This window comes from Dryobates pubescens, chromosome 20 (assembly GCF_014839835.1).
Source record: "Dryobates pubescens isolate bDryPub1 chromosome 20, bDryPub1.pri, whole genome shotgun sequence".
NCBI lineage: Eukaryota > Metazoa > Chordata > Aves > Piciformes > Picidae > Dryobates > Dryobates pubescens.
In genome coordinates this window covers 21,585,473-21,608,581 of record NC_071631.1, presented here as the reverse complement: position 1 = coordinate 21,608,581, position 23,109 = coordinate 21,585,473, and the positions used below count along the sequence as shown (strand labels likewise).

Genomic DNA, 23,109 nt, shown 5'->3' with positions numbered 1-23,109 from the left:
GCAAAGCATTCCCTGTGTGTGCACACACAGCCCGTGGTGGAGCTGAACTAATGGGGGATGCTAATCTGCACGGTGGAGCTGCCCATGTTAGGAATGGTCTCACCACCAGCACAGACAGAGCCTGGGACTGAAGAGACACAGAGGCTGTGGCTTTAAATGTCTGCAAAGCCTGATGTTTCACTTGCAGGCCACATCATGGAGTAGCTGAGGTGGGAAGGAACCTCAGGAGGTCTGCAGTCCAACCTGCTCAAAGCTGTGGCAGTCACAGGGTCGGAGCAGGTTACTCCAGATTGCAATTGGCTAGGACTTGAAAACCTCCAAGGATGGAGGCTGCTCTACCTCTCTGGATGAGTAAGAAAATGTTTTCCACATCTTTATATGCAGTCTGAGCTTCTCATTTCAATCAGTATCTTATCTCTTTCACCATCCTCTTGATAACATCCTCATAGGTATTGGATGCCTGCTGTTAGGTTCTCCTGAAGCCACCTCCTTCCCAAGCTGATCAAACCGCGTTCCCTCAGCCTCTCCTCATGCTGTATGCAGTGGCCAGGCCCAGACCCCTTACTGTCTTGACCTCAGGTTCTTCCTTTCAAACTCCTGGCCAGCCAGGTCCCACATGTGCTGTTGGAGCACTGGAACAGGTTGGCCATGGAGATGGTTGAGGCCACTTCCCTGGAGATACTCAAGATGAGGCTCAACAAGGCCCTGGGCAACCTGATCTAGTTGGGGATGTCCCTCTGACTGCAGTGAGTTTGGACTGGATGACCTTTGGAGGTCCCTTCTGGCCTGGACCATTCTGTGATGATTCTGTGTTGAAGGACACTCTCCTTGCTGAGTGCAGGACTTTGCTAAGCTTCCTGTCAGCCCATCCCTCCAGCCTGTCTGGGTCCCTCTGTGTGGCAGCTCAGAGGGTATCAGCTGCTGCCTCCACTGTGTTGCCATCTACAAAGTTCCTAAGCAGCTGTGATGCTGCCTCTGCCAGGTCACTGCTCAAGGTGTTACACAGGAATGCTCCCAGGCCTGACCCATTGACAGCCAGCCTCTGAGTCTTACTGCCCAGCTGGGTTCTTTGCCCATCCAGTTGCCCACCCATGCAGACCATCAGCTCCTTGCCAGGACACAAGAACATCGTGGCAGATGAGGCTGAGCAACCTCCAGTGCTCTCCCCACACCCACAGAAATGGTCAGGCAGTCAGGGGGCTCAGCTGTGATTTGCCCCTTCCCACTCACCTTCTGTTATGTGCTTCAAACACATTTCTGCTTGGTGTTTCCCCTCCACCTCCACATCACAGTCTCACAGGACATTAGAGCTTGGAAGGGACCTCCAGAGATCATCCAGTCCAACCCCCCTGCCAGAGCAGCATCACCCAGGGTGAAGAGGAATGCATCCAGGTGGGGCTGGAAAGTCTCCAGAGAAGGAGAATCCACAGTGCACCCTGGGCAGCCTGCTCCAGGGCTCTGTCACCCTCACTGGAAAGAATTTTGTCCCCATGTTGAAGTGAAGCCTTCTCTGTTCAAGTTTGTGTCCATTGCTCCTTGGCTTATTGCTGTGCACCACTGAAAAGAGCTTGGCCCCCTCCCCTTGTCCCCCACCCCTCAGATATTGATAGACATTGATCAGATCCCTCTCAGCCTTCTCTTCTCCAGACTAAACAGCCCCAGGGCTCTCAGTCTCTCTTCACAGGGGTGATGCTCAAGTCCCCTAAGCATCCTCCTGGCTCTCCCTTGGACTCTCTCCAGTTCATTGGAACTTTTTCTTCTGTGCTTAAAAACTAAGCCTATCAGGCAAGCAAGGCCTTGTCTTGGCTGGTGTCTCTTCAGAGCATGTGGCAGTCAGGCTGGGCATCAGCCCACAGTCATCAGGGCAAGATCCAAGTCAGGTTTTGTTTTTCCATGCTCAGTCATGTGTGCACTGCCAGTGTGAAAATACTGCCAGTGCCTGCCCTGGTAGCCAAAAGGGCTCAGCCCAAATCCAGGTTTGATCTTAAGGAGATTTGCCCTAGATCAAATGGCCTGTGGCAGGGAAATGTGCCTGCTCCCAGGCCATGTGCTGCAGCTGCCCAGCTTGTACCCTGAGCAGAGGGAACAGAGCCTGACCCAGGCAGTGCCTGCTCCTCAGCACGCATTCCCAGCAAGCTGCTTTTGCTCAGGAGCTGCTGAGCAGCTCTGCTCTCCACTTGTGCTGAGCTTGAGCTGTGCCCCAGCAGGGGCCAGGTGCTTCTGGGGCAGATCTTTGCTCCAGGCTGTGCCCTGTGCTGGGCTGGTGAGGACCTGTGCCACACATGGTCACACAGTTCAGCTGCAGGCCCCGGTGTGGCTGAACGATGGCAGCATCTTCAATCCTTTGGGATTGTCCCCAGGGAGGACAGCCTGCTGTGCCTTGGAGGGGTTGTCCAGGGCAGGTATTCCACACAGTGCTGGATTTAGAATCACAGAATTGTCAGGGCTGGAAGGGACCTCAAGGATCAGCCAGTTCCAACCCCCCTGCCATGGGCAGGGACACCTCACACTACAGCAGGTTGCTCACAGCCACCTCCAGCCTGGCCTTTACCTGCTGCCTCCAACCAAACTGCCCATCCAATGCAAGAACTCACATGAGGGATGCAAAACAAACCATTCCTGCTGCCTGGAAACACAGTGCAGTGTCCTGGTAGGCTCCAGACACACAGACATCAGTCATCTGCAAATGCTTCCTGGCACTGCCTGCTGGGTCCCTGCGCTCCCAAGGCTTGATGAGTCTCTTGACCAGGAGCTTGCTGAGGCCTGTGGGCTGCCCCTAGGTTGCTGGCTGAGCAGTCACCAGGCCTGTTCCACCCAGCACAAATTGGTACCAGCACCTTCTTTGAGACAGACAACCTCAGGAGCACTCCCAAGCCACCCAAAGCATGACCAGCTTGACTTGAGAGCAAGCTGCAATGACAGGGGCCAGGGACGAGGGCTGGAGAGCTCAGGGCAGCTCTTCTGCGCTAGGTGCAGTAGCTCCTCGGTGGGAAGCTGCCTCTGTGTGTCAGGTCCCTCCTCCTGGGTATGGTGGGTACAGGGAAGGAGCAGGGAAGTTGCTGCTAGAGCAGATTGTGCAAAGGGCACCAAAAGCTGCTGGCATGAGGCCAAGGGATGGGACAGACAGGGGGGTGCATGGGGACTGAGGCGTGCAGCTGAGCTGTGTGGCTGTCACTCTGCTCGTGTCCCTCCATGGTGGCTGCCACGTGCCCTGCATCCTCCAGGCTCTTCCTAGCACTGTTGCTTTTCCCTGGCCCCCTCCCCCAGAGCTAAGCAGTGTTGTGCTGCTCACACAAACGTTCAGCTGATGGATAATGGCAGTCCCAAAGCGCTCAGGGTTCAGGTTCCTCAACACTGATGACAATGCCCAACGCCAGCCCTGCTTGGTGGCACTTTCACAGAATCACACAACTGTCAGGGCTGGAAGGGACCTCAGGGATCAGCCAGTTCCAACCCCCCTGCCATGGGCAGGGACACCTCACACCACAGCAGGTTGCTCACAGCCACCTCCAGCCTGGCTGCAAAAACCTCCAGGGGTGAGGCTTCCACCACCTCCCTGGGCAACCTGTGCCAGGCTCTCACCACCCTCCTGGGCAACAACTTCTTCCTACCATCATTTCTATCTATCTACCTATCATTCCTAATGTAGCCATCATGTTGTCCATGATGGGCTGAGGAGTGTGGCCAGCCAGCAGCAGCAAGCACTGCAGGCTGTGGCACAGTGAGGCTGTTGTCCTAGCAGTCCTTCAGAACCTGCAGCTGATGGCACTGAGCCTTGGAGGCACCAAGCTTCAGTGGGAAAGGTGCGTGGCTGTTGCAGAAGGCTGGCTGAAAGGTAGAATCCTCCTGCAGCCACCCAGAGCCATCTAATCCTTGCTGCTTGATAGCTGCTAGCAGCCTGAGGAAGAAAGAAAGTCTTCCTCAGCCCTGGGGCAGGACTAGGTGTGGTTTGAGAGCTCCTTCTCCCTTTCTCCAGTAACTTCACAGCTGTCTGCATTTTCTGAGTCTTCTCTCACTGTACCAGACTTGAGTGGTCCAAGCACTGACCCCCACCTCATGAAGATGCACTCCCAGCAGCCCACAGCAGGAGTGAGGCATGAATGAGGCTCTCACATGCTCTTGGGTAGCTACAGACCAGAGCTGAAGGCTGATCACTGAGTTGGGCTCCACCACTCCCTTGCAAACCTGGATCTGTCTTCGGTCAGGTAAAAGCAGCAATGCAGGAGCTGCTGAGGAGTCCCAACAGCTGTGGGCAGCCTGCCAGGGTGCATGGAGCTTGCTGGCTACAGCCAAGGCTTTCCAGGCCCTGCTGCTGGTGTAAGGTGCTCAGCTGGGAGACCCAGGAGCTGTCCTCCAGGCCAGTGTGTGCTGGGGCTGCTGAGGAGCTGCCCAGCCCTGGGGCAGGGTGTGCCTGGTGAAGGAGATGTTCTGGGCTGTGCTGCTGGGGGTGGGAACGGCCACAGTCCTTCCTGGTAGATGTGCCCTGGCAAGTGGGACAGCTTTACTGGGTTGCCCTTAGGCTGGGTAGTCTAAAAAGAAAAGCAGAAAGTGAACTATTTCCCCTCTAGGAGAGAGCTGAGAAGGTTTGGTTGGGTTCAAACAGAAGCTGCTCTGTTTCAAGCAAGCCGTGCTGCTCGAGGGGTATCCAGCCCCTGGCAGCTCTGCATCAGTTGTCCACGTTCCTGGGAGCACAAGGAGCTGTGCTGGGGGGACCTGGGCAGGAATGGCTGCATCTGTCCCTGTGCAAGAGCCAGCTCATTCCCTGCTCTAAGCTGTGCATTACCAGTTTAATAAAGCAGGGTCCTTCAGCATGCCAGGGAACTTACTCAGCTGCAGCTTCCAAACCTGCTTGTTCCCCCCAGATCCTCTGTGCAAAAATAGATGGACACCAACCAGTAAATCCACCTTTAATTGAGCTCCCAGTGCCCTCCTCTGGATGAAGGGCACCGATCAAAGACCCCTGGCAAGACCAGGGCTGGAAAGCCTTGCAAGGCAATGCAGCTCTCTGGGGCAGCAGCCTGGTGACCTTCAGCTCGGCACAGCTCCGGGTCTGCAAATGGTGCTGGCAGCAGGGGGCTCAGAGCTGCAGCTGCTGCTCCCCAGGGCTGTTTGCAAGCAGCTGTGCTTCATGTGGGACCCCTCTGTAGTGCCCCAGGAAGGGTTTGGTGATAAAGGAAGGGGTTTCACTGTCCTCTGCCTGTGAAAAGCTGAAGCAGGACGTTGTTGGCCAGGAAGCCACCACCCTAAACCTCCTCTGTTCCTGGGACTTGCCTTGCCTACCCCATGCCAGGGAGCTGTTCTGAGGTGTTCCTCTGCCTCAGGGGTATGAGACCTACTTCCTGCACCCAAGCCTGGCTCCATGAAGTGAGGTGCAAACTCATCAGCAAGGAAGTTGTCTCTGGAAAGGAAGGGACAACCCCAAAGCATGATGGAGATATTCTGAGGTCTCTGGAGGAGGGCTGTGTGGTTAGTGGATCCTGCTGGCTCCCAGGCTGATGCTCTGGGTTGGGTGATCTTAGGGAGCAAATCAGAGAGGACTTTGCAGGGAGATCAGTGTGGCACAGCCTGGCATTGGCACTGACTCTATGGTCCTCAGTTTGGTTTTGGGTCTGTTTTCCACCGTTGAAATTCTCCTGGCCTGCTCTCAGCTGTGTGCCACTGCAGCTCCCTGCAGCACACACTCCAAGCCCTGGTCCAGAGGGACCTTGGCAGGCTGGAAATGTGAACTGATGCCAACCTCAGGAAGTCAAACAAAGCCAGATTCAAGGCTGGGGCAATCCCAAGCAGAAAATCCAGGCTGGGTGGAGAATGGATAGAGAGCAGTGCTGAGGAGAAGGGCTTGGGGCTGCTGGACATGAGCTGGCAATGTGGACACACAGCCCAGCCCCAGCTGTCTCCTAGGCTGATGCCCAGCAGTGTGGGCAGCAGGGGCAGGGAGGGGATTCTGCCCCTCTGCTGTGCTCTGCTCACAGCCCTGCAGTGCTGGGGCAGCTCTGGAGCCCTCAGCACAGACAGGGACCTGCTGCAGCAGGGCCAGAGGAGGCCACAGCAGTGCTGGCAGGGCTGGAAGCCCTCTGCTGGGAGCCAGGCTGAGAGAGTTGGCCTTGGGCAGCCTGCAGAGGAGAAGGCTCCAGGGGCACCTCAGAGCAACCTTCCTGTAATGAAGGGGGCTACAGGAGAAATGGAGAAGGACTTTGTACAAAGGCATGGAGTGATAAGATGAGAAGTAATGGCTTCAAAGTGGAAGAAGCTGGATTTAGATCAGACATTAGAAAGAAATTTTTCCCCATGAGGGTGGTGAGGCACTGGAACAGACTGAAGCTGTGGAGACTCCAGGCCTGGCAGCATTCAAAGCCAGTGTGGGTGAAGCCTTGAGCAACCTGATCTAGTAGGTGTCCCTGCCCATGGCAGGGGGCTGGGACTAGCTGATCTTCAAGGTCCCTTCCAGCCCAGCCCACTGGGTGATTCTGGGCACTCCTGGATGGATTTTGCTGAACTCTTCACAAACATTTTCGTTGCAGACCTCTGGCAGAAGGCCAACCCAACCCTTTTGTGTTCAAGAAAGCTGAAAGTAACTGAAACCAGAAAGCTAAGCAAAGGTTTGATTTCAGGTCTCCCATTTCCTGGCTGTTGATCCTGCTAGGACTGGCCAGAGTCAGGCTGCTCAGAGGGGCTGAGCTCTGCTCAAGTCCTGGAAGGGCAGCAGCAGGCTCTGGCACTGACGCCGAGGGGCCGGGGGCTCAGCGCTGTCCCTTGGCTCAGGCTGAGCAGATTCTCTTTTTTATCAGACTTGGTGAACTGTCCCTCTGAGGTGGATCCCCTGCACAGTGCAGGCAGCTTCATGGCAAGCCCCTTAAATCCAGCACCCTGAAGCTGGCACCCAGGTGTCCACAGCCTGCTCTGAGCCTGGCCCAGCCTCCTTTCATTAGAAGCGGTGATGCATTGCTCTGTGACCTCCGCTGGGGAGTGGGAAGAACAGCCACAGAGGGAAACACAGAGTAGTTCTAATGCAGTTACTCTCTGGAAAGCTCCAGACACATGGAATAAAAGCAGAAATCTCTTGCCAGCATGCTGAAATGTGGGAATTTCCATGGCTGGGCTGAAGGGCCTGCAGTGTCCCATGCATTCAGCTCCCATTGTCACTTACACAAAGAGATCTAAGGTTTAGATCTCGAATGGCAGTTCCTGATTCTCATTTACATGAGGCTCTGTCATCCATATCCATGCATCTTGTCAAACAGCCAGAGGCTCCAAAGCACAAAGAAGGGAAAATACAGAAAGGTTTGTACCCAGAAAAGTCTGCTGCATGTCCTTAAGACCAAAGGAAAAATCACAGAACACAGAAATGTTCAGCTTGAAACAGACCCTCAGGATCACCAAGGCCAGCCCAGAACTCTGCTCTGCAAGGGTCACCTCTAAACCAGAGCCCCAGGCACCACATCTAAACCACCTTCAAAAACCTCCAGGGTTGGGGACTCCACCACCTCCCTGGGCAGCACATTCCAATCTCTGACCACTCTTGCTAGGAAAATCTTTTTTCCTTCTGTCCAGTCTAAACCTCCCCAGTGGCAGCTTGAGGCCATTCCCTCTTGTTCTGTCACTAATTACCTGTGAGAAGAGACCAACACCAACCTCTCTACAGTGTCCTTTCAGGTAGCTGTAGACAGCTATGAGGTCTCCCCTCAGCCTCCTCTGTTTCACACTAACCATCCTTCAGTCTCCCTCCATCAGATTTCTTCTCCAGGCCCTTCCCAGCTTCCTTGCCCTGCTCTGCCCTGGCTCCAGCACCTCCACATCTCTCTTGTGTTGAGGTGCCCAGAACTGGACACAGCACTCGAGGTGTGGCCTCCCCAGAGCTGAGTCCCAGGGGACAATCCCCTCCCTGCTCCTGCTGGACACAGCATTGCTGATCCCAGCCAGGAGGCCTTTGGCTCTCTTGGCCACCTGGGCACTGCTGGCTCCTGTTCAGCTGCTTGTCCATCAGCACCCCCAGCTCCCTTTCTGCCAGACAGCTTTCAGCCACACTGCCCCAAGCCTGGAGCATTGCTCAGGGCTGTTGTGCCCCAAGTGCAGGCCCTGGCACTTGGCCTTGTTGAAGCTCCTCCTGGTAACCTTGGCTCACTAAATCCACTAATTCTAGGTGTGTAGATTGGTCTACCCTCCCTGAGCTGCTCAGCATTCTTGCCTTGCAGTGACAGGCACAGTTTTATATCCCAGCCCTCGCTCCAGGCTCCCTTCTGATAAGGTTTTACAACAACTCTTATCTTGAGAAATCACAGAGGCACAGAATTGTTTTGGTTGGAAGAGATCTTTAAGACCATCCAGTCCAACCATTAACCCAACATTGCCAGGGCACCACTAAACCCGGGCCCTCAGCACCACATCTACAGGGCTTGAAACCCTCCCCAGGGATGGGGACTCCACCACTGTCCTGGGCAGCCTGTCCAGGCCTTGGCAACCCTTTCTGCTTTGCTGTGGTGCCGGAGCTGTTGGAGATGAGAGTGTGGCTGTCATGAGAAGCAGGACCCTTTCACCCAGTGGCTGTTGTAGCTGGCAGTGTAGATCATGGATCAGAGTTATTTAGAGATCTGAAGTAACCAATGTGTACTTCTTTAGCTACCTCCCCATGCTGGGCTGGGTTAGTAACAACCATGGCTCCTGAGAGTCCCTGGGCTGGACACAGGCTGGAGAGGACCTGAAGTGATGTCCCAGCTTCTGGCTCTACTGGAGGACCCTGGCTTAGAGCATTCCAGACCATCACTGTGTGCAAAGGGTGTCCCTGGCTCCAGGATCTGCTGGTGGTGCTCAGCAGGTGCCTGTGGCTAGCTGGGCCACAGCAGGGGCTACCTGAAGGTCCTTGCTCCTTGCCAGTTGCTTTCCTGTCCTCTGCTCCCGGCTGGGCGCCAGGACCAGCGAGAGCAGACACGGCGAGCGGCTCTGGCTGCCGCCCTGTCCTCTGCTCCTGGGGCAGCAGGGCCTGGCCTGCTCGCTCGTGGGCATGGCTGGGAGCAGGAAAGGCCCTGCCTGACTCACAGGGGAGCTCAGGACAAAGCCCCTGGCTGCTAATTGCTCTGCTGTGTCTGGGCTTTGTGCAGCCTCTCAGTCCACCCACGGTGCCCAGTTCAAAGGGCCGATCGCAGGGGCTGCTGGCTAAAAAAAGCCTTCCCTCATCCTCCTGGCTTAGGGGGATTCTAGGAAGCCATGGTGCATGAGGTATGTGGCTGTGCTGTCCGTTCTTAGTGACCTTAAATGAAATTAAGGGCGACATGGAACATGTTTGTCACAACACCAGTGACAATGATGCCCCTGCCAGACAACGGGGCCAGCTTGCCCCAAACGAACTGCTGGCAGGCACCAGCAGTGCAGGGGTGGTGTCCGAAAGGTGACATCCCCCACGCCACAGCAGCAGCTGCAGGGGCCCCAAGGTGCTCCTCCAGCTGGATGTGGTGCTTTGGATGGCGGCAGGAGCTCTTTGGAGTAGGCTGCTGGCTTCACACAAGGCTTTGTTCCTCACACAAGGCTTTGTTCTGGTGAGGGAACCTGGCACAGCCGTGGCTGGGTGTCCATCCCACACAGGGGGCAAACAGGTGACAGTGACAGAAGACAATCAAAACAGGCAGGATGGCTCAGGCTGGGGAAGATCCTTCTGCTCATGCACCAGGATCTACCTCTCTCCATGAAGGCACAAACGCTCCTGCCATGTGCTGTCCTCCCCTGCCCTGCCAGGTGAGCTCCACTTGCAGCCACTCTCTGCCTGCTATGTGCCACTCACAGAGCTCTGGGGACCGGAACACCTCCATTCAAAGCCCCTCCCTGGCCTGCAGGAGTTTCAGAGCCCCTTTAAAAGAATTGATGAGTTAGCTTTGCAAGAGTTTTGCAAGAGCCAGTGAGGGTTTGTCTCACTGGAAATGTGCAGCCCAGAGGGAGGCTGCTGGCCAGGCAGAGTGACCCAGCAGAGCTTGGTGTGCTGCTGCTGGTCACAGAGAGCTCAGCTCTGGGCCCTGCCTGTCCCCAGCCTCTCTCACAGCAGAGCTGGATGATGTCCCTATGTTTTCATTTCTCTCCATGCTAATGCCCACTGGCTCCCTGTGCTCTTCAGGGCACACAGGGCAGCTGAGGTGGCCTCGGTGATGGTTTGGCAGCATGGTGCTGGAAGTCTGTGGCACATTCATGCTCTGGGGAAGGGAGAGGGGTGTCTGAGCCTGCACTGGCCAAGCTTTTCTGCCCATCCTCAGTCTGTGCTGGCCAAGCTTTTCTGCCCATCCTCAGTCTGTGCTGGCCAAGCTTTTCTGCCCATCCTCAGTCTGTGCTGGCCAAGCAAGAGCTGCAGAGGTGCAGTGTGTCCTTGCACAGCCTGCTTCTCCTCAGAGAAGCCTTTCCCTGGGCCTGGTGAAACCTGCAGCCCCAAGCATTCACATGGCAGCGGTGCACTGGGCCACAAGTGCTCAGGACTGAGCAGAGCTGCACTGTCTCAGCTGCCATCCAAAGGTGGCTGGTGCCCAGCATTTTGTTTGCTGCTATGTCCCCTTACCAATATCCTTCTGATCTGGGAACTGCAGGCAGTGTCTGAGAGCCTGTCAGCATGGTGTTACCCTTTTGGCAGCAAGGTAGTGAATGTCTGAGGCAGCCAAAACAGTACTTGAAGCTGATTTTCTGTGGCATAGTCAGGCTTTGACATTCATGAAATGCCCATCCCTGCCTAGATTTGGGTGTTCTTCTTTCTGATTAGCTCCTATTTTGCCACGGTTTGTCACATCATACTTCAGTCAAAACCTCTCTGCCCATCCTCCCTGACCCATGCAGTGATGGGAAGCCACAAGAATCGCCATAACTGATCCTATATGAATCCTCAGCACCTTTTCCCCTTCTCGTGGCCTTGCCCTCCACCCACGGGGAGCTGCTTTGCATTCCCTTGCCCCTGTGCATCTCTGCCCAGGCATCCTGTGAGCAGTACTGGGCAGGGCCCTTCTTTGACACAGAGGTGAGAGCAGGCATGAGTGAAGTGCCAGTCATGGCCTCAGCTGGCAGGAGAGCAAGTTCCCAGCGGAAGAAATGCTCACAACAAAGACTCTACAAAGGACAGTAAAGGTCCCAGAGTTACTAAAATGGGAAAAAAGAGCAGCCCCTTTCTGTGCCTACTGTATATGGCAGAAAATGGTCATGAGGTGGTGAGCAGGCAGCAGCACTGAGCCCTTCCCTCCAAATATAGGGAAGGGGCCGAGCCGAGGGATGGAGCTGAGCCTATAAAGGCTGTCAGGGAGAAAGCCCTTGGTGGTGGCTCCTGATGCCCTTGCTGTGCTCATGGCCATGCTGTGACTGAGGGGTTGGAGGGCTCCTGCCACAAGTGCTATTCCTCATGCTTGGAGCTTCACAAGGCTGTAGCACTGCGGTGGGAAACCTGCTGTAGGTTCCCTGTTGGGACATTCCTTGGTACCTGCTATCTGTGGAGCTTCACTGGTGCTCAGCTGGAGTGGTTGCTCAAGGTAAGTAAGAGGTGTCAGGCCTGGAGAGGCTGTAGCTTACAGAGTCTGACCTCCCACTCATTCTCCTTCAGAGATCAGGGATGCCAGGCCATGCCTGCCTTCTTTCTGCCAACTGATTGGTAAGGTGAGAATTGAAGGCGTGAAAGCCAACAGCTTGCCCAAACTGGCATGAGCTGGATGTTCCCTTGTCCTCTCTGGGAGCAGTTCTTCCCCCTGCATGAGCTGCTCTAAGGGTCCATGGCACATGTCCATTCTTACCTGCTGCCCACCAGAGCACTTGGATGGGGTCCCTGTAACAAGGGAGTGGGGGAGTGGAAGAAAAACAGGTTTCAGGGCTTCAGTCTTACTGAGGACTATGGGAATCCTTCAGAGACCACTTGGCCACACTTCCCCAGGAAACCCTCCTGCTCCTTCAGGCAGTGATCCTCTTTCCCTGGGGCAGTGAAGGATGGCAGCTCTTCTGCACTGCTCTTCTACTATTCCAGACTGGGAAGGCAAATGTCTCCCTCGGGACTGCAGCACACATCCCAGAGCTGGGAAGGGCACTCTCAGGGCAGCCAGCTGGGGAGGGCTGGGGGCTGTTCAGCTCCACTCTGCCTGGCTCTAAGGGAGCTGCCTGAGGGACCACCACAGCAGGGTCTGTCTTTCAGCTGCAGCCATGAGCAGAGACGCTGGCATGGAGGTGTTTGGGGAGGCTGCGCCGTACCTGCGCAGACCGGAGAAGGAGAGAATAGAGGCCCAGAACCAACCATTTGATGCCAAAACCTGCTGCTTTGTGGCTGACCCCGAGGTGGAGTACACCAAAGGGAAGATCAAGGCTTCACAGGATGGGAAGATAACTGTTGAGACAGAGAATGGCAGGGTAAGTGCATGCCTCCTGGGTCTCCTCCCTGCCTTGCTGAGGGCCCTTGGGTGTCTGCTGGCGGGGCAAGTCACACAGAAAGCACCGGTCTGGCTCAGGCAACACATTTGCCCTGCCCAGCCTTGCCCTGCTTGGAACCAGCACAGCCTCCAGAGGAAAGCTGCTCTAGGTGCTGGCATGAAGGTATCCCTTGGAAAGTTGTTCTTGGTTTAGCCTTTAAAGATCAGTGCTCTGAAGCAGGCTGGGTTATCACCTTGCCAGTCCGAGTGTTCCTCAGCTACTGCTTTTAACTCTTTCTCCTCTAACACTGTCATGCCCACTCACAAATTCCTTCCTTCACTGGTGGCAGATCAGGCAGCCTCTTAAGTCCCATTTGTCTGGGAAGTTATCACATCAGTGTCACTGACTGCAAGCAGCTTCTAGAGGAGCCTCCAAGGTGTTAATCTTGCAAAAAGGCTGCAGTGTCTTAGCAGCTCTGTGCAGATAACTGGTGTAAGAGCTGCAGCAGTCCAGGGAGCCAGCTCAGCCAGCAGCCTGGCAGTGGGCACCACAAGGAGTCTAAGGAAGCCAATAAAAGCTGAAGCAGTCATCTGTGGGTCCACCCCCAGCCTCCAGCAGTCAAAGGGCTGTGACTGTGCAGAGGCTGCAGCAGGCTGCTCTGTACAGGGTCCTGCTTCCCTGGGGCTGGCTTCCTTATATTCATGTTTGCTTTTGGCCTCTGTGGGAAAGGTTTCCACATTTACAACTGGAGTGTGTGTAGAGTGCTTCCTTTCCCCTGCAATATGCAGCCTGGTAATTTCAGCACACTGTTTTCACCCTGCCCTGGTGAGACCTCACCTGGAATACTGAGTCCAGTTTTGGGCTCCCCGGTTCAGGAGGGACAGGGATCTGCTGGAGAGAGTCCAAGGGAGGCTCCAAGGATGCTGAAGGGACTGCAGCACTGCCTGGGGAGGAGAGGCTGAGAGCCCTGGGGCTGTTTAGTCTGGAGAGGAAAAGCCTGAGAGGGATCTGATCAATGTCTATCAATATCTGAGGGCTGGGGGTCAGGAAGAAAGGGACAGGGACAGCCTCTGCTCACTGTGCCCTGGGATAGGACAAGGGGCAATGGATGGAAACTCCAGCACAGGAGGTTCTACCTCAACAGGAGGAGGAACTTCTTCCCTGTGAGGGTCCCAGAGCACTGGAGCAGGCTGCCCAGAGAGGTTGTGGAATCTCCTTCTCTGGAGCCTTCCCAGCCCTGTCTGGATGTGTTCCTGTGTGACCTGTGCTGGATTCTATGCTCCTGCTCTGGCAGGGGGTTGGACTGGAAGGTCTCCAGAGGTCCCTCCCAACCCCTAACGTCCTGGGAGCCTGTGAGACAAGAACTCTTCCTTGCTGTGGCTATGGTTCATTCATGACTTTGCAGACTCTAAATTAGTGTCTCCTTTTCACCCTCAAGTCCCAGTCAAGCTCTGCTTTCCTCACAGAGGAGCTGCTTCATACCTGTGACCAGTTTTGTTTCTCTTCTCTGGAGCAGCTCCAGTACACCTAGACCCTTTCTGAGAGCTGTGGTCAGCCATGAAGGTGTGGTGGACAGACAGACACTGACTGTGTAGCAGTCTCTCATTTTCTCCCTTGCTTTTCTAACAACTCCTAATATTTTAGACCTTCCTGCTCTTTTCTCTAATAATTCCTGATGCTTTAGAGCTTCCTGCCCTTTTCTGAGCACTGAGCTGACATTATGTTAGAAACCTCTGAAGTGACATGCAGATATCATGGAATGATAGAATGGTTTGGGTTGGAAGGGACCTCAAAGATCATCCAGTTCCTACCCCCCTGCATGGGCAGAGACACCTCTCACTGGCCCAGGTTGCCCCATCCAGCCTGGCTTTGAACACTGGCCAGGTTGGAGCCTTCACAGCCTCTGTGGGCAGCCTGTTCCAGTGCCTCACCACCCTCATGGGAAAGAATTTCTTCCTAATGCATAATCTAAATCGAGTGTCTTCCAGTTTGAAGGCACCACCCCACACCCTGTCACTCCATGCCTCTGTAAAATGTCCCTCTCCAGCTCTCCTGCAGCCTCCTTCAAATACTGGAAAGCTGTTCTAAGGTCTCCCTGGAGCCTTCTCTTCTTCAGGCTGAACCACCCCAACCATCCCTCATGTGCTGTGAGGAGCAGTAAGTGAGTGACCTCTTGCCCATGGAGACTTTCTCCTCAGGTGGTTGGAGGCTTCATAAAGGTACTAAGGGAGACATCACAAAGCTGCTTTGGAAAACTGCCTGTAATTGCTTTCTCTAAAGAGGCCCAAGTTCATTCTGCAAGTCAGGATTTGAGCTTGGAAATGGTGGTGATGATGATTGGAGTAAGACTATTTCACTAATTCTAGATTTAAGCTGGAGATTAGGAAGAAATTCTTTGGAGTGAGGGTGGGGAGAGCCTGGCACAGGTTGCCCAGGGAGGCTGTGGATGCCTTCTCACTAGAGGTGTTCCAGGCCAGGCTGGATGAGGCCTTGAGCAACCTGTGCTGGTGGGAGGTGTCCCTGCAGGGGGGTGGAACTGGATGATCTTGAAGGTCCTTTCCAACCCAACCCATTCTGTGAATCTGTGATTTCCAGCTTGGACTGGAATAGTCACCTTGGATCTGTCCATGGGACAGCAAGTACAGCATAAAAGCAATAGGAAAGACCAATGGGAAGACCAATCTGGAGAAATGACAGCAGCACCTTCATGGCTGAGTGTGGCCAGGATGAGCTGCAGCCCACTGTGTCTGTCTGCTCTCCTGCACATCTGCCCCTCACATCCACAGGTGGTGGCTGTGTGCCAGGATGGGCACCCACAGCAGGAGCCCTGCAGACCACGAGTGCTGTTTGGTAGCGCCAGAGCCATTCTTTAAACAACAGTGGCAGCAGGCAGGGGTCGAGGGAGGGGATTCTCCCCCTCTACTCCACTGTGGTGAGACCCCACCTGGAGCACTGTGTCCAGCTCTGGAGCTCCTATTACAAGAAGTATCTGAAGGTGCTGGAAGGTGTCCAGAGAAGGGCCATGAGGATGAAGAAAGATTGAGAGAGTTGGGGCTGTTCAGTCTGGAGAAGAGAAGGCTCCATGGAGACCTTATTGTAGTCTTCCAGTATCTGAAGGAGGCTCCAGAAAAGCTGGGGAGGGACTTTTGAGGGTGTCAGGGAGGGATAGGACTCAGGGGGAATGGAGTGGGGAGATTCAGATTGGGTGTGAGGAAGAAGTTCTTCCCCAGGAGCTTGGTGAGACACTGGCATATGTTGCCCAGGGAGGTGGTGGAAGCCTCATCCCTGGAGGTTTTTGCAGCCAGGCTGGAGGTGGCTGTGAGCAACCTGCTGTAGTGTGAGGTGTCCCTGCCCATGGCAGGGGGGTTGGAACTGGCTGATCCTTGAGGTCCCTTCCAACCCTGACAGTTCTGTGGTTCTATGTTTCAAGGAAGGGTTGATGAACCTAATGCTGTTGGTGTCCTGTCTCTCCAGTACTGGCCAGTGTGAGTCTTGGAGGCTTAAAGGTAGCCAGGGCCAGCAGCTGTGCCTCTGACTACTGCAGCTATGAGCAGCAGCCACCTGAAGCTCATAAGCAGCAATAATGTGTAGAGAGGTCTGGTCCAGCACCTGTGAGGCTGTAGGTATCTCAGGACAATACATTTACATCCTGCTAATTTGGCTGTGCTGTGTAATTCCTGGCTGGCAGCAGTGCTCTGTGGCTACACAGAGCTACGTGCAGAGCTAAACTGAACGAAACCAGGACTCAGAGCAACCTTCCAGAGGTCCTTGCTGCCCCGTGGCCATGGCTCTGTGGGTGCACAAGGAAGGAGCAGACTGAGCTGCTGAGTCAAGGTTAACTCTTCCTTTCTGGATCCCAGACAGTTGTTGTCAAACCTGATGATGTGTATGCCATGAACCCCCCTAAGTTTGACAGAGCTGAGGATGTGGCCATGCTGACCCACCTGCACGAGCCTGCTGTCCTCTACCACCTCAAGGACCGCTATAGCTCCTGGATGATCTATGTAAGTTCCTTCCCATGGCAAAGCAGAGAATCCAGCTGCCTGGAGATGGAGGTCAGTGGCTCTTCTGTTTTTCTTCCCCACAGACCTACTCGGGTCTCTTCTGTGTCACTGTCAACCCCTACAAGTGGCTGCCGGTGTACAACCCGGAGGTGGTGTTGGCCTACCGAGGCAAGAAGCGCCAGGAGGCTCCTCCACACATCTTCTCCATCTCTGACAATGCCTATCAGTCCATGCTGACTGGTGAGCTTTTCCTTTGTGACCAGACTGTGCCAGAAACACTGCCTTGCATGGCTTGTATGGGTGCAAGTGTGGCCAGCAGGAGCAGGGCGGTGCGCGTCCCCCTGTGCTCCGCACTGATGAGGCCACTCCTCGAGTGCTGGGTTCAGTTTCAGGCACCTCAGTACAAGAAAGACATTGAGGGGCTGGAGTGGGGGCAAAGAAGAGCAAGTAAGGTGCTGAAGGGCCTAGAGAAGGAGTCTGATGAGGAGCAGCAGAGGGAGCTGTGACTGTTTAGTTTGAGGAAGAGGAGGCTGAGGGGAGACCTCATGGCTCTCTATGACTACCTGAAAGGACAATAGAGAGAGGTTGGTGCAGGTCTCTTCTCACAGGTAGTTAGCAATAGAACAAGAGGGATCAGCCTCAAGCTGCACCAGAAGTGGTTTATTCTGGACATTAGGAAAAAGTTCTTCACTGAAAGAGTAGTCAAGCATTGGAACATTGCCCAGGGAGGTGGTGGAGTCACCAAGCCTGGAGGTGTTTAAAGGTCATTTAGATGTGGCACTTAGTGATACGGTTTAGTGGTGAACTTGGTAGAGTAGGGTTAATGGTTGGACCTGATGATCTCAAGGGTCTTTTCCAATCTGAATGATTCTATGCCAAAGGCCATTCCTTATCTGCCATGGGGTCTCTTGCCTTTGCCATCTCTGACAGCCTGCTGACCCAGTTCCTTGTTCTGTGTCACGTTGTGAATTACCTGCTTGGGCTCCCAGCTACTGTTCTGTGGAATCAGATGTGCTTGTTTTATCCCTAGGGCATGTAAACCAGCTCCAGATGGTTTTCCCTGTGCCTTGAGATAGACATTTTAGTTCTGAAGCAGCTCTGCAGTGTAGCTGTATCTCTGCTCTAAGTACTGAGCTGAGCACCTTGAGAGGTGCCACTGCCCAGGGCAGTTGCAGCTGGAGGGGACACACTCTCTGGGGTGTCCCTGGTCAGCACACCAGCAGGTAGCTGGCAGAGAGGAAGGAATATTTTCACCAGAACACATGAGGTTAGTTTGAATCAAGTCCTGCCCCATAGTAACAAAGGTCAAGAATGGTCAAAACAGAAGCAAAAAGGAGAGTGCAGGGTGGAGCAAAGGTGGAGGAGAGAAGCCAGACAGTGGAGGTGTTGCAGGGTAAGGGCCTAAGGTCACAACTGGAAAGAAGTTTTGCCAGAGAACTGGAGTGCAGTGGGATGGATCTCAAAGGGGCTGAACACAATATAAAGGATAAATTTATTCCCTTTCTTCGGTTCTGCAAATTTCTATATAGTTTGGGAGCACAGCTTGATTTCTCTCTCTCTTCTCCTGCTTTCCCCTCTTTGCCTCCTTTCTGACCTTTGTTTTCACCTCCCTCTGCTGATCATTGTTTGGGCTACTGGCTGGGACCACAGGGAGAAAACTTAGCTGGTACAGAGCCCTCTGTCCAGGGGGTGTGGGCTCCCTTTGTGTGCAGGGGGGGGTCTGTAGAGGGGGACAGCTGAGCTATTGTCTAGTTTTATATGTAATTTTGAAAATATCTCTATTATCTTCCCTACTTTTATATCCAGTTAGGCTTTGTAAAGAACAATTTCATTTTACTTCCCAGTTCTGGGGCTGCGTGGTTATTCACACTCTAAGGGCAAACTCCACATTCTGCCTGGTGCAAACCCACCACAAGAGTACAGGGAGGGAAAGGGAGGAGGAGAGGGAGTTTTGCTTGTGGAGATTTTGTTCCATGGCCTTTGATGGGCACTAGGTGAGAGGCTGAGAAGCAGCAGCTGCCCTGCAGCCTCCCTGACTGACTGCAGGTCTCTTTCCCTTTGGCAGATCGTGAAAATCAGTCCATCCTCATCACGTGAGTACCTCTGCCACTGTGACCTTGGTCTCCAGCAGCATGGGGGCAGATCAGCCTTCACTCTCTGCTTTGCTTTGGCAGTGGAGAATCCGGTGCAGGCAAGACTGTCAACACCAAGAGAGTCATCCAGTACTTTGCAACCATTGCAGCCAACGGGGACCTGGCCAAGAAGAAGGAGTCCTGGATGAAGGTGTGATGGAGAAAGGCTTGGCAGAGGGGCAGGTCAGGGTGTTGCCCCCCTGGGGCTGCAGACAGTGCTGGTGACAAACATTTACCTCTAAGTGTGAAATAGCTTTTATCAGCTTCAGCCAACCTCATAAAAAGCAGTAAGGCTGATGAGGAGTTAGGACTACAACAAATAGGAGCCACCAGAACTGCCTCTGTCACTGTCAGCTATAGCCTCACCTGAACTGAGACCAGGTCTTGGTGACTTGTCCAGGAAGAATCACAATCATAGACTCACAGAATTGTCAGGGCTGGAAGGGACCTCAAGGATCATCCAGTCCCAACCCCCCTGCCATGAGCAGGGACACCTCATACTACAGCAGGTTGCTCACAGCCACCTCCAGGCAGGAGGCTTCCACCACCTCCCTGGGCAGCCTGTGCCAGTCTCTCACCACCCTCATGGGGAACAACTTCTTCCTCACATCCAATCTCAATCTCCCCACTTCTAGTTTTGCTCCATCCCCCCCAGACCTATCACTGCCTGACACCCTCAGAATTCCCTCCCCAGCTTTCTTGGAGCCCCCTTCAGATACTGGAAGGCCACAAAAAGGTCTGCAGTTTCTTAACATGGTCCAGGCTGTCCCTGTGGCTGGGAGATGAGAGCCCTGACCATGGGAGAGATTCTGAATGAGCCAAGATAAATGATTCAGGAGCTGTGCAGAGCGCTGCTGCTTGGCACTGCAGTGACACTGCCCAGCTGCAGTGAAGGGCAGGTGGCTGCAGGTGCAATCAGCTGAGCTGCAGTGTAGGCACTTTGCCCTACAAAGAGCCCCTGGTGTTTTTCCATAACTATCCCAATATTCCTGCAGGGAATGCTTGAGGATCAAATCATCAGCACCAACCCTCTGCTGGAGGCCTTTGGGAATGCCAAGACTGTGAGGAACGACAACTCCTCTCGCTTTGTGAGTCCTGTTCCTCTCTGCCTTCCTGCATTTCTCATCCTCTTTGCCTGCTTGTTACCTACAACTGGGAGCCACTGGGCTGGGGGAAATGTTCTTCCTGACAGATTTCTTGGTTGGTTGTCAGATGCCAATGTGTTTATAACTGGTTCATAGAATCATAGAATCACAGAATGCTCTGCGTTGCTCAGCAGGGACATCCTCCACTAGATCAGGCTGCCCACAGCCCTCTCCTGCCTCACCTTGAATATCTCCATGGATGGGGCCTCAACCACCTCCCTGTGCAACCTGTTCCAATGTTCCACTACCCTCCTGGTGCAGAGCTTGTTCCTCACATCCAATCTCAATCTGCTGTGCCCTCATTTCAAACCATTGTCCCTGGTCCTGTCCCTGCCGGCCTTTGGGAGCAGTCCCTCTGCAGCCTTCCTGTAGGCCTCCTCATAGCTGTGTGTGCTGCACCAAACTGTCCACCTTGATTTATCTTTGACTATCTAAGATAATTCAGACTGATTCTGGAGAAGCTGTCCTTGAGATTCAGGAGAGAAAAGCACTCCAGGGTGCTGCCCTGAGAATGCTGCCCTGACCTCTGCCTTCTGTCTGCTTGCCAGGGGAAATTCATCCGTATTCATTTTGGTACCTCTGGCAAACTGGCTTCTGGGGACATTGAGACCTGTGAGTAAATGGGGGGTGGGTTACTGCTCCACTGTGAAGGAAAGAAGAGCTTGAACAAATTCCTAAGTGCATCCACCTTACAGACCTCTTGGAAAAGTCAAGAGTCACTTTCCAGCTGAAAGCTGAGAGAAGCTACCACATCTTCTACCAGATCCTCTCCAATAAGAAGCCTGAGCTGCTTGGTGAGGACAGCCACCACCTGGTGACACTCGGCAGTAAATTCAGCACGGGAAACTTTTCCCTAGGCATGCCAGCTCCGCGGGGGAGGGCACAGTGGCACCTGCTGGCCTAGAGCCGTGTGGCACATCACCCAGCTCCCTCCCAGGCCGTGCAGGGCACCGAGGATTCCAGCATATGCTTACTTTTGCCAGCCAAGCCCAGCACCCAGGGTGACCGAGTTGCAAAGCTGGACACAGCACTTCTGTCTCTTTATAATGGTGTCCCACTAGAGCTTACTCCACCCCCTGTTCATATTCCCTGGTAAGGCCTGATGCAAACTGTGTGCAGGTGAGCTGCAGGGGTGGCTGATTTACTCTGTCTTACCCCTTTCTGTCCTTGCTGCTGTGGAAGCTCCAACTTCTATGGGCTAGATCCAATGGAAAGGTCAGAAATTGCCTGGTGCAGGATGGGCAGATATCCTGGTGTACAAACCATCTGTCTGAACTCTTCATCCCCATTTTTAGCATAGCCCCTCCAGCCTTTTCCCCCTTCCCACTGCCATGACATGCCCTACCTGTGCCCTACCCATGCCCTACCCATGTCCGACATCTGTCCCAAACCCTTGGTCTGCACAAGTAATTTCTGTGTTCATCCTCACTTTAGTGTCCACCACTCCCAACCATCCACAGAACATTTCCCAGGGTGGAGCTTCTATTTCCATCCTCCCATCACATGTTTATCACCTCCCTCTTCCCTCTTGGAGAGAATGCCATGTGCAGGGGGCTGTGCTCAGTGCAGGGGGCTGTGTCCAGTGCATGGAGGGCTTCTCTCTGCACGCCGCACAACCCCACTGCACACCTTCACTTCTCCTCTTACTGTGGATTCAGGACTGAAAATGAGCTGAGAATTTTTGCCTTAGATGGAGCTCAGCAGAGGTTTGTGTTAGCCATATGCACCAGCACCCAGCCCCAGTGGGTGCAGGGGATGGATTGGTGCCATGTGTGAGGGCGAGTGTGCATGAGTCTCACCTGCAAGGATCTTGCTCCAAAGCTGTGTCTTTGGATGGCCTTTGTTCCTGCTCTGCCAGTGCTGAGTGCTCAGCTGCCAGTTCACAGCATGTTCATAGAATCACAGAATGCTCTGGGTTGGAAGTGGCCTCCAAAGCTCACCCAGTCCAACACCCTGCACTCAGCAGGGACATCCCCAACTAGATCAGGTTGCCCAGAGCCCTGTCCAGCCTTACCTTGAATAGCTCCAGGGATGGAGCCTCAACCACCTCCCTGGGAAGCCTGCTCCAGTGTTCCATCAACCTCATGGTGCAGAATTTGTTCCCAACATCCAATCTAAATCTGCTCTGCTCTAGTTTGAAGCCATTGTCCCTGGTTCTGTCCCTGCAGGCCTTTGCAAACAGTCTCTCTGCATCCTTCTTGTAACCCCCTTCAGGTACTGGCAGGCTGCTATTAGGCCTCCTGGAGCCTTCTGTTCTCCATGCTGAGCACCCCCAGCTCCCTCAACCTGTCCTCACAGCAGAGCTGCTCCAACCCCCTGATCATTTTCATGTCCCTCCTCTGGACCCTCTCCATCAGGTCCAGGTCCTTCCTGTGCTGAGGGCTCCAGCCCTGCACACAGCACTGCAGGTGTGGTCTCCCCAGAGCAGAGCAGAATCTCCTCTCTGGCTCTGCTGGCAATGCTGCACTGGATGCAGCCCAGGCTGTGATTTGCCTTCTGTGCTGCAAGCTCACACTGCCTGCTCCTGTCCAGCTTCTCCTCCATCAGCACCCCCAAGTCCTTTCCCTTAGGGCTGCTTTCTATCTCCTCCTCCCCCAGCCTGTACTGACAGTGAGGATTGTTCCAGCTCAGGTGCAGAGCCCTGCGCTTGCTGAACCTCATGAAGTTCACTTGGGCCACCTCTCCAGCTCATCCAGGTCCCTCTGGATGACATCTGGTAGGACTGAGAACCTGTCTGAGACCTTCTGCTCATCCAGTGGAAGGCAGCTGAATGGCTTTACTCTGTCTTGTCTTTTAGTAGAAAGCCAGGAGTGTGGGGAGGCAAAAGGATAAAGAGCCTGGGAACCCTTGCTGAGCTGCTGTTCCATGTGCACAGCCAGGATCTGGCTCTCACTCTCTCCTTTGCTTTCAGAGATGCTTCTCATCACAGCCAACCCTCATGACTACCCCTTCATCAGCCAAGGGGAGATTTCAGTGGCCAGCATCGACGACCAGGAGGAGCTTGTTGCTACGGATGTGAGTACCTTTAGCAAGGACACACCACATCGCTCTTGCCGTCTCCACCCTCATGACCAGCTGATCTGTCTGGTGTGCAGGCAGCCATGGACATTTTGTGCTTCAGCCCCAGTGAGAGAGTGGGGATTTACAAGCTGACAGGGGCAATCCTGCACCATGGGAACATGAGGTTCAAGCAGAAACCGCGTGAGGAGCAGGCGGAGCCGGCTGGCACGGAAGGTAAGGCCTCCTGGCTTGGGGAGGTGAATTTCCTTCTGGTTTCACAGAATTCCTCTCTAGAAATGCACAGAGCCTTCCAGGAAAGAAGCTGATCCTTGATGAACACAGAGAAAGGAAGTTCCACCTTCAACTCACCACCTGCATCCACTGATGTCTCTGCTGAGGGACCTTGTGCCTGGGACACCTTACTGTGGTGTTTGCCAGTTTCTGGTAACACATCCAGGTCTGTTCTGCTTGGGTGACACTGTG

The 23,109-nt window shown here is 54.2% G+C and overlaps 1 protein-coding gene across 1 annotated transcript in view; it reads left to right on the top strand.

The window, feature by feature from the left end:
- The first annotated feature begins 12,141 nt into the window (after window positions 1-12,141).
- LOC104301217 (myosin-3-like) overlaps window positions 12,142-23,109 on the top strand; it is a 42,335-nt gene continuing 31,367 nt past the window's right edge. The window contains exons 1-10 of the mRNA XM_054170563.1: window positions 12,142-12,345; window positions 16,206-16,349; window positions 16,433-16,589; window positions 18,415-18,442; window positions 18,524-18,632; window positions 19,477-19,569; window positions 20,175-20,238; window positions 20,322-20,420; window positions 22,538-22,641; window positions 22,722-22,860. Of these exons, the coding sequence (XP_054026538.1) occupies window positions 12,142-12,345; window positions 16,206-16,349; window positions 16,433-16,589; window positions 18,415-18,442; window positions 18,524-18,632; window positions 19,477-19,569; window positions 20,175-20,238; window positions 20,322-20,420; window positions 22,538-22,641; window positions 22,722-22,860 (1,141 nt within the window). The remainder of the gene's footprint in view (window positions 12,346-16,205; window positions 16,350-16,432; window positions 16,590-18,414; window positions 18,443-18,523; window positions 18,633-19,476; window positions 19,570-20,174; window positions 20,239-20,321; window positions 20,421-22,537; window positions 22,642-22,721; window positions 22,861-23,109) is intronic.